The following is a 10,266-nucleotide window of genomic DNA, read 5'->3' on the forward strand; positions in this document are numbered from 1 at the left end:
TAGTGGTGGAGGTTAGGGATGCTGCCCAAGCCCCTAGGATGCCGAGGACGGTCCCCACCGGAGAGGTGTCGGGTCACATGACAGTGGTGGTGGCGCAGAGTAGCCCTGTTCCAGATCTGCAGGCTCGCCCTTCCGGATGTGAGTTGGGGGCTTCCTGCTGGGTGCGTGTGCCCGTGCCCCTCCAGTCTTAGCCAGAGGTGGGCACCAGCAGCTTGCAGATGTGGGTAGGCAGTTCTCTGCAGATTCTGGACTAAAGCCCTTCCAGATGTGAAGGGATGGCTTACAGATGTGCGCATATCCACACGGAGGGCCTTCCGGGCAGAGCCTCTCCTTGACCCAAACTTGCTTGGTCACCCTGAACTCTTCTCCTCCTCCTAGACCTCAACTTCTGGGCTTCCATGTCCATCTAGGCATTGTCCAGTTTTAGCATGACATCTGCTAAGTCACTTCAGCCAGGATCCCTCATCCTTGATATCTGATGGGGTTCCTCACCCACCCCCCCCCCCACCACCCCCAGGTGATGTCTGATCACCCTGCCTGCCTTCAGCAAGAATCCTGTTAGGTGGGTTTAGCCAGAATCCCCCCACCCTTGATGTTTCCTCTTAGGAATTTCCCATCCTCTGACCCCCACGCTGTGCCTTGGCTACAAATTCCCACTTTTCTTTGTCCTGTTTGGAGCTGAATCCAATCTCTTTCCCTCACCACAAGGTCCCATCATAGCAGTCCCTACACTATCCAATGGCCCCTTTAAATAATTAGTCTGCCTTGCTGTGCTTTAACAAGTGTCAGTGGATAATTTTTTCATCCCTTTCGGATGGGAAGAGAGAGAACTTTGGGCTAATTTCCTTTCAGATGCCTGGGGAAGGGCCACCTCCTCTTCAGGTGCATCAACTCCCACGCCCCGCAGGCCCGAGCACCCTGGAGTGGGAGTTACCAGGCAGCTGTGGGCAGGGCCGTGGGGGGAGGTGGAGCCTCCTTTTTCTAGACGATGTGTCACCTGCCTCCTGCCCTGCGGCATTGCCCCGGCACTACTCTGCCACTGCGACAGCGAGAAGCTGGGGCCTGCTCCCCGGAGACTTTGGGGCGGATCGTGGCTCTCCTTGAGCGCCCTATGTTCCTGGCCCCCCAGAACCCAGAACATGGCAGATGGGGCTCAGGCCAACCCCAAAGAGTTCAGGAAGAAGGGGCTGGTTAGACACCCCTCTGGGTGGAGGGGCCCGAGCCTCAGGGCCTCTTCTCCTTTGAGAAACTCCAGGTGCATGCCTGCTTCCGTGGGATGGAGCCCTCCTTGGAGAGAAGCAGGGATGAGGGTGGGGAACGGGCTCCTAGAATCCATTTCTTCAGAAAGCAGAGCTCTGAGTCTCTGATGGTGGCTGAGATATGTCATTGCATTTTCAGCACTACAAGGGCCTTTGGGATCATCTAGCTAATCCTTATAGGCACTTGAGGCCTAGAGAGACTAAGGGATCTATGGATGATCACACAGCATTTTGGAAGTAGAGCTGCAGCTAGAACCCAGGGACCCAGGTCTCTTGGCTCCGGGCGCAAGAGCCAGCCAGCAGGTTGGGTCACGTGACTCCCTGGTGTGCATATGGAAGGGGGTTGGTTCTGATCTGTGACAGGGTCCAACTCCATGAGACAGGAGCTCGCTGTCTTGGAAGCTGATTCCTGCTCAGAGTGGGAGGGAAGGAGGCTCCTGGTGCCTCTGGGCTCTGCCATCCTGGGGGCTGTCCCTCCAGGAGGTGCAGGCAAGGGGAGGTGCTCAGATCTTCCTGGAGGAGCTAATCGCAAGGCAAGGGCAGCAGGAAATGGGGCATCAAGAGACAGCGTTGACCGCACCTGTAACGAGGCCCAGGAGGGAGCCGCAGGCCAGGAACCACACGCAGGGGGAAGGGACGGACTCAAGACCAAGGTTTCTTCCTCTCTCAGGTCTTACCTGGGGATGAAGAAGTTCATCACCATCGCCATCCTGGCCAGCAGTGGTGAGTGAAGGCGCTGGGAAACTCCTCCTTCTCCCCCGACACCCCCAGCCTTTCTGCTGTGACTCACCCACGGGCCACAGGACCTCAGGCCTGCCATTGGGTCTCTGCTTCCTGGCTCTGCCCCTGCCTGGCTTCATCCCCTCTTTGGGGCTCTTTACTCCTCCAGGCACCTGTAAACATACCCAGGTCGGTAGGCATTTACTATTGACGAGCCTCAAGGGTGCAGGGCCCACAGCTGAGCAAGCATCGTAAAGTGGTGGTGGTGGCTTGGCGTCAGGGCACTTAGGGACACCGGGGTGCTTGTGTACATAGGAAAACGTGTTTGTGTACGTGTGTACATGCAGAGCTAGTGAGCTTGCGTGCGGATAGCTGCATGTATCTATGTGTGTGTGGGTGTGTCCGAGCACGTGGTGATGTCTACGTGTGTAACACACATCAGGATGATGTGTAAGTGCGTGTTCACAGTTGCGTGTGTATCTCTACAGTGTGTATATGAAAGTAGGCTGTACACATCTGCACATGGCAGGTGTGTAGCAGGTCTGGGTGTGAGATGTACCAGAAGACATGGAGCAGGTCTGGGGGCCTTCTTCCTTCTTCTTTCTGGGGGCCCCACCACCCGGACAGCCGAGGCTCCTGACACAGGCAGGCGTCCTGGTGGCAGTTGCCCTGTGTAGGCGGAAGATGGGCTGAATGTCCCACTGGCTTTCTGTCCACCTGTTCAGCATTCCCTGAACCCAGCCAGGTTTGAGACAAAGGAAGAAAATATCAGAAACGAAATAAGGTTAAATGTGGCCAGACGTGAGAAACAGTTGGTTGAATTCAGGCGAAGTGACTTGTTATTTAGAACATAACCCCTTGAGTTCAGCCCGGCTCAGGGGCCTGGGACAGAGGCTGCAGCCTGAGTGAATGCAGGTTTTGTTCTTTCTGCTCGGAGTGGAATGTGCACATGGCCACTCTGGGTGCTGTGTGTGTGTGAGAGTGGGAGGTGCGTGTGCATGTGTACAGGCGTGGGGGGTGAGTGTGGGTCTGCTTGTGAGACTGTATGAGTGTGGGAGGCATAGGGGAAGGGCAGGCCTGGCCCAGGGGCCCAACAAATCCTGGGAGGGGGCACCATGGGGGGAGCGAGGGTCTGGTGCGTGCCAGGCCCCGAGCTGGGCATGGGCCTGCCCGATCTCTGGAGGCTGGGATTGTTATTCCCATTTTGCAGACGGGAAAACAGAGGCCCAGGGAGCTTTAGTTCTGGGCCTGCCTCTGTCTGACTCCAAAGTGAGTGTGTGTATACGTGTGTGAGGTTGGCGAGAGTGTGCGTCTATGTGTGAGGTGTGTGTGAGCACAGGAAGTATGGGTGGGAGTGTGTCTGCGGGCGTGTGTACACTTGCGTGGTGTGTGGAGGAGAGTGTGCGGTGGGTGAGTGTGGGTTTATGTCTGTGTGTGTGTTAGAGTGTGAGTGTGTGTCCGTCCTGTGTGCGGATGGGTGAGTTTTAGGCGGGAGCTGATGGCTGGGGGCCCTGGGGATGGAAGCTGCCCCCTACCAGGGATAACACCTCCAGGATGTGGGGGTGGGGGTGGGGGTGGTGGTGAGGAGGCCAGGACCTCACAGCAGGCGATGCAGCTGGTGCCCTGCAGGGGAATGACTTTCTTGGCTGCTCTCAGATTTGGGAATCGAAGTCAAAGAATTTAGGCAACCTGCCTCTGGCCGCACAGCGCTAAAGGAGAAAGCTGTTTGCAGATCCGGGTCTGTCTGACCCCCAGGATGCTTGGCACACATTTGATTCCAGCAACAAGAGCCCTGCAAGGCAGAAAGGGTGGGGGGAGAGCTAAAACTCCCGGGGACCCCTCTTGGCCCCCCTCTTCCCACTCTCTTCAACAGCCAACGCGGCCAAGTCAGAGACAGGCCTACAGGATGCAGGGGCCCCTCTCTCCCTGCCCCGGACCTAACATAGCCATTTACAGGCTCTAAACCATCCTCTTAAAATTGTCTGTCATTTCTCCCCACTCCTTCTTTGTTTCCTCTCTTGTGCGCTATTTATTCTCTGTAATGACGAAAATCCTGGAGCCAATAGACAGGAAGACACAGGTGGAGCAGGATTCCTAAAATCAGCTCTCTGACAAGGAGGGCAGGCCTGGCCCAGGGGCCCAACAGGCCCTGAGAGGGGGCACCATGGGGGCAGCGAGGGTCTGGTGCGTGCCAGGCCCTGAGCTGGGCGCGGGCCTGCCCGATCTCTGGAGGCTGGGATTGTTATTTCCATTTTGCAGATGGGAAAACAGAGCCCCAAGGAGCTTTAGTTCTGGGCCTGCCTCTGTCTGACTCCAAAGTCTGTGCTCTTCCCACTGAGGCATGTGGAGGTGGTGAGTCCCTTGTCATCGCTAGCGATGTTGGACAACCACGTCTCCAGAAACAAGTAATTTCGGCCTTTGGGTTTCCATCCAGTCTCCGTTTCTGAAATTCTTAGCTTCCTCCCTCTCCCAGTACATTTTCTCTTTCAGGCCATGGAGCTGGGTGGGGGATGGGGAGAGAGTTAGGGTTAGGGTTAGGGTTAGGCTGAACTGGGTGCCTAGCCCCGGGCACAGATGGAGGAGCCCGGGTGGGGGAGGCACCCCAGCTCTGGGGCACACAAACCTGGGTTCAGGTCTGGGCTCTGCCACTTCCAGGCTGCATGACCTGGGCAAAGTTTCACCTTTCTGAGCCGCAGTTTGCTCATCCATAAAATGGGATGACAGCGGCCCTCCTGCCTGTGTGGGTGGCGGCCTCACCCAGGTAAGGACCCAAATGCCAGGCTCGATGTTGACTCAGCAATGAGCCAGCACATCTGGGAGCCCAGGAGGCAGGAAAGCAGGGGAGGGGAGAATATGTCCCTGGGGTGAGCGGCCTGAGGATGCCGGGAAGCTGATTTTGTGATTTTGCTGGTATAGGAAAGGTTGTTGCACTACCTGTGAGACAAGGACAAAGGGGAAGAAATATATACGTGTGTGTGCGTGTGTGTGTGTGTGTTCATTGAATGATGCACTGGCCCCAGGGCCATGTGGGGACGCTGAGTCCCTTCTGGGAGCAGAGGAGCCAGGCCAAGCCAGAAGGGCCCAGAATCATGTTCAGAAGAGCATGTGGCATTTGTGAAGCCCCTTAGAGTGTATTAACGCACTGGGCTCTCACTGGCTGGGTCCAAATTCTGCTTCACCTCTTTTCAACAATGTCCTCTTGGGGAAGTTACTATATGCTCTGGGTCTCAGTCTCCTCATCTGTAAAATGGGGATAATATCAGCACTCTGTAGGGTTGCAGGGAGCACTTGATGAGTTAATGCATGGAAGGGGCATAGGACAGTGCCTGGCAAATATTATTATTATATTCTCAGGGCCATAGGGCTCAGTGTAAGGATGTGTGTAACGCACCATACCGGCTGCTTTGTAGATTGCACCCTCCTCCTGCTCTGCCCTCCCTCTCCTGTTCCCTCTCTCCCTTCCCCTTTCCCCAGCCCTGGGGTGTTGGAAGGACAGCCAGTCAAACAGGAGAGGCCACGCACAGGGCAGGGAACTCACAGCACCCCCTCGGTTCTCTCGCAGTCCTGCCCGCGGCCCACAGCAGCCTGCTCAACCTCAAGTCCATGGTGGAAGCCAACACAGGGAGGAACGCCATCTTGTCCTTCGTGGGCTACGGCTGCTACTGCAGGGGGTGGTGGTGGGGGCATGGCCTGCCCATGGATGAGGCGGACTGTTAGGTCCTGGAGAGCCTGGGCTGCTGGAACCGGGCAGGGACGGTGAAGGTCAGACTGTCTCCATCTCTGAGAGGTGGGAGAGGCCCCTTCCCCCAACGAGGAGGCTTGTATGATGAGGTAGTGGCCAGAAGCCTGACCTTTGACCCGTGTCCTCCTCAACCGTCTTGGATATTTTCTTTTCTTTCTTTTTTTTTAAAGTGTATAACATTGTGGGTTTTTTTTTTAAATTCTATCATTGGCATGATATTTTATTTATTTATTTTTTTATTTCTTTTGGCCACGAGGCTTGTGGCATCTCAGTTCCCCAACCAGGGATTGAACCTGGGCCCTCGGCAGTGAAAGTGCGGAGTCCTAATCACTGGACCGCCAGGGAAGTCCCATCTTGAACACTTTCTATCGTCCCTTTCCAAGGTCTTGGGCTTGGAGGCATTTGAACTTCCGTTCTCACCGGAAGGAGCCTTTGCCCTGCCTCCAAACACACATGAGAGCAATAGTCACACAGCTTATACTTGACAAAGGCAAGGGCTGTGGCCACTGGCCCCTCCGCCTGGAGGCTCTGGTGGACAGGGCTGTGCTTCCTCCATCAGACTGGGAGCTCCCGGAAGCCGTGGCTTATCCTCTGCTCCTGTCTCCCCCCGAAGCAGCCAGCACCAAGTCTGGTATCAGTGGAGGCTTCATAAATGCATGTTGACTAATTGCCTGCCCTCCACTAGAGGGGATGGGACAGCCACACCACATTTGCTTCCTGTCCCCTGTCCCCAAGCCCCACTTACCTCTCCAGGCCTTTGTCTCTCCCTGGCCATCGTGCACCGCCAGGTATAGCCCCTGCATGTAGCCGGTCTCTTCCTACTTTGACTTCACCCAGGCCCCTCCCTCCCACCCTGACCCCTCCTACAGCTGCAGCCAGGGCTCCAGGGGGTGGGGGGGAAAGCTAGGGCTCTGGGGGGAGGACAAAGGGAGGGGATCACGGACAAGAACCCGGGGCACTGGCCTGGTTCTGCCCGGCTGTGTGACCTAAGGCAAGTAACTGCCCTCTCTGGGCCTCAGTCTGAAGGTCTGACTCGTGAGGGACAGGAACAGATGATCATGATAGGTGTCACGGCCAGTGGGAGAGGGGCCAAGCCTGGCTACGCCTGCCTGCTCTCCTCTCCCCGCCCCTAGGTGCTGCCATGCCCACGACTGCTGCTACCAGAAGCTGTTTGACCTGGGTTGCCACACCTGTGTGGACCACTACGACTACACCATCGAGAACAACACTAACATTGTCTGCAGTGAGTCCCTCTCCCACCATCGCCCCTTCCCCTCAAGAAAGTGTGTACTGCCAGCCCCCTCAGCCTGTGCTAGGGCCGTGGGCAGGGCTGCCAGATGAAACACAGGATGCCCAGTTAAATTCAAATTTCAGATAAACAATGAAAGATGTTTTCATGTAAGTATATCCTAAATATTGTAGGGGACATACTTATACTAAAAACTAAATGTTAGCATAAAATTAATAAGTATTAGTATAAAATGAAGAATTAGCATAAGTATATCCCATGCAATATTTGGGATATACTTATACTAAAATATTTATTGTCTGAAATTCAGATTTAACCAGGTACCTTGTTTTTCGTTTGCTTGTTTGTTTGCCAAATCTAATAACCCTGGCTGTGGCTCTGGCACATCTCCCTGATGTGCTCGGAGCCCCCAGGCCTGAATTGGCCCCCAGGTTCTCCAGTCCCCAAGATTCTTAAGCTTCGGAGAGCTTAGGGAGTGATCCTGATTCAGTGGGTCGGGTCTGGGTGGGGTCCAGGACTCTGTTTTTAATCAGATCCTCAGGTGATCCTGAGAGTTTGTGTCAGGCTGGCATGGGAGTCAGGGGACCTGGGTTGGAACCCAGGTTCTCCCAGCATCTCCTTGCTGTATGACCCTGGGCAGGGTCCTTCCCCACCTGGCCTCAGTCTCCCCATGGGTACACTGAGGGGTTTGGATCTGAGCAGACCCATTCCCTTCTAGTTCTGTCATTGGGACCCCAGCAGATGAGGTGGCCCCATCCTAAACACCCAGGGTTTCTAGGGATTCGAGGTGTTGGAGCCAGGCCTGGCAGGTTCCCTCCTTTACCATGGACTCATTCCCCACCTGAGGGGCACGGCATCCAAGCTGATGGCCCAGGTGTCCCTGCCCTGCCCCTGCTAGTGCCCCACCCTGGGGCAGCTAGGTGCCCCTTGGCCCAGCCCCGTGGGCAGCCCTGGGCTCCCTTTGTCTCCTTATCTTAACCAGGCTGTGTGTCGTCCCTCACTAAGAGCTCACAAGCAATGCCAGCTTTGCAAAGATACTCAGGACTCCTGTTCTCTGGGAAAGAGTCTGGCGGGGAACTGGGCACATCTGGGGACCCTTGGCAGCCCAGGGCTGTCTGGTCCTCATATTCTGCTGTTCAGATGCGCGGTGGAGGGTCTGGCTTGAGAGAGGAGTTCATTAAGCTGTTCGAGGAGAGGAATCTCTCTCTTCAACCCCCAAGACAATGGACTAACCCAAGCAATGGTTTTCACACTGGGTTCTGGGGATTTCTGGGGCCATCAGGTCAACTGCTGTGAGAGCTAATGGGGGAGTCGGTTATCCCTGGATTGGTGGTCCAGCTGGCTCTTTAATGTATTTTGTAGCTCAAGTGGCTTCTCTTTCAGCCGTTTAAAAAAATTTTTTTATATTCTTATCTTTTTTATTTTGGCTGCACTGGGTCTTTGCTGCGGCGTGCGGGCCCCTTTAGTTGCAGCTCTCGGGCTCAGTTGCAGTATGTGGGATCTTAGTTCCCCAACCAGGGATCGAACCCGGGCCCCCCCTGCATTGGGAGCGCAGAGTCTTAACCACTGGACCCCCAGGGAAGTCCCCTCTTTCGGCTGTTTGATATATTAGTCTTTGGCCAAGAGTTTCACGTCAGAGAAGGTATTCTGCTGATGGAGAGTTTGCAAGTTTGCAAACAATTGGGCTAGTGGGTGGTTCTCGAAAGGTGTTCCCCGAACCTGCAGCATCAACAGCACTTGTTAGAAGCGCAATTATCAGGCCCCACACAGACCTGCTGAATCTGAAGCTCTACGGGTGGGGTCGGGCAGCCTTGGTTTTCAGGAGCCCTCCAGCGGATTGTAATGCGCACCTAAGGCTGAGAACTATAGGGTAGATGATTTCTGAAGGCCCATAACAGCAACCACAGCATTTGCTCCCTGGGACGCACTGAGCTAAGCTCTTTACAAGTGTTTTTCTCACTCCGTCCTCACCACGAACTCCCTCCAGGGTGGGTGTGCTGTGATTCTGTGCTTGAGAGAGGCCTGCGATGGTAGAAAGTAACTGGGCTGGGGGGTGAGTTCCTGACACCTGAGTTTCCGTCCCAGCTCTGCCTTGGGTTTGCTGGGTGACTTAGGCAAACGCACCCTTTCCTGGGCCTGTTTCCCCCTCTTGACGTTGTCCTGTTGGGCTTCAGGGGTTCTCTGTTTACCATGCACCAGGGCACCTGGAGGGCTGTGAATGCAGAGGCTGGGCCACGAGCGTCGGAGCCTGCAGGCCTGGGGTGGGACCGCTGACGGTGCTGGTGCTGCTGGCCCGAGACCACCTTCCGGGGTCCACTGTGACCTCAGAGTCCGTGCGCTGCACTCCCCATAGGCGGAGCGTGACCAGCAGACGTGCAAGTGTGACAAGAGCGTGGTCCTGTGCTTCCAGAAGCAGACATACAGGGGGGAGCATGGCACCTACCTCAACATCTACCGCCGGAGCCCCACACCCAACTGCAGCAACTACGGGCCATGCCCCCCCACCCCTCCCTAGCGCCCTCTGGGGGCTGACAGAGAGGAGGGTTGGAGGTTCCGGCCCTGGGGACCAGCCAGATGGAGCAGGTGGAGGTGGGGGCGGGGCAGGGGCCCCTGGGCTGCCCTCCTCCCTGGAGCCCTCCAGCGAGACCAGCCCCAGAGGACTCAGAAAGGCCGGGGCCCTGGCCCTGGCCACCTGGCTCCTCCAGCCCAGACCTGGGTGTGGCTTCATCCCGGACGTGGCAGGGGGCATATGCCCTGTTGGGGTCTCTCTCGAGTGTGGAAGGCGAGACCTGCAAAAGACTGGGGGCCTCTGAGGGGGGGGGGCTCTCACTGGCACTAGCTTGACTTCCTCAGCCAGGCCCTCAAGGCTGGGGCCCAGAGTCTTCGAGACCCAGACCTGGAGCAGCCAACATGGGCCCAGAGCTTGGCATGTCCTAGGACCAGGTTCCCAAGCAGACAGAGTGCTGGTCACAAGGCCTGGCTCTGGGGCCCCTTGGCTGCTCCCACGGGATGACTCAGGGTGATCCCTGCTTTGGGAGCCTTGCAGCCCTCCAGAGCCCCATGAAAGAGCAGGTGGCCCATCCTGGCCTTTGTCAAAGTAGCACATGAGTCCCAGCCCTGACACCACAGCATGGTCACGGGGCTAACGTCCCAGGCCTGAAGTCTGGCCTCAGTTACCCAAAGAGCCTCAGAGCAGGCTCCTGGGCACCGACAGAGCCCACAGGCCCCGCCCCCAGGGGCACAGGGACCGAGATGGGAGCACACTCAGATGTGTCCCCTCCAATGGGTCCTCTGCC

At 56.4% G+C, this 10,266-nt stretch overlaps 1 protein-coding gene across 1 annotated transcript; it reads left to right on the plus strand.

The window, feature by feature from the left end:
• Positions 1-1,139: 1,139 nt before the first annotated feature.
• On the plus strand, positions 1,140-9,485 carry PLA2G2F (phospholipase A2 group IIF). The gene is made up of 6 exons (XM_068537752.1): positions 1,140-1,255; positions 1,930-1,982; positions 5,542-5,691; positions 6,854-6,968; positions 7,281-7,290; positions 9,324-9,485. Exons 1-6 carry the CDS (start codon positions 1,140-1,142, stop codon positions 9,483-9,485), a joined length of 606 nt encoding a protein of 201 aa, XP_068393853.1.
• Positions 9,486-10,266: the final 781 nt, after the last annotated feature.

Source organism: Eschrichtius robustus, chromosome 3 (genome assembly GCF_028021215.1).
Source record: "Eschrichtius robustus isolate mEscRob2 chromosome 3, mEscRob2.pri, whole genome shotgun sequence".
NCBI lineage: Eukaryota > Metazoa > Chordata > Mammalia > Artiodactyla > Eschrichtiidae > Eschrichtius > Eschrichtius robustus.

Excerpts from the sequence above, each read along its gene's own strand:
- PLA2G2F (XM_068537752.1), top strand. The coding sequence starts at position 1,140 with ATGGCAGATGGGGCTCAGGCCAACCCCAAAGAGTTCAGGAAGAAGGGG. Across the intron at positions 1,983-5,541 it reads CGCCATCCTGGCCAGCAGTG|TCCTGCCCGCGGCCCACAGC; the intron begins GTGAGTGAAGGC and ends GTTCTCTCGCAG. Across the intron at positions 5,692-6,853 it reads GCCCATGGATGAGGCGGACT|GGTGCTGCCATGCCCACGAC; the intron begins GTTAGGTCCTGG and ends TCCCCGCCCCTA.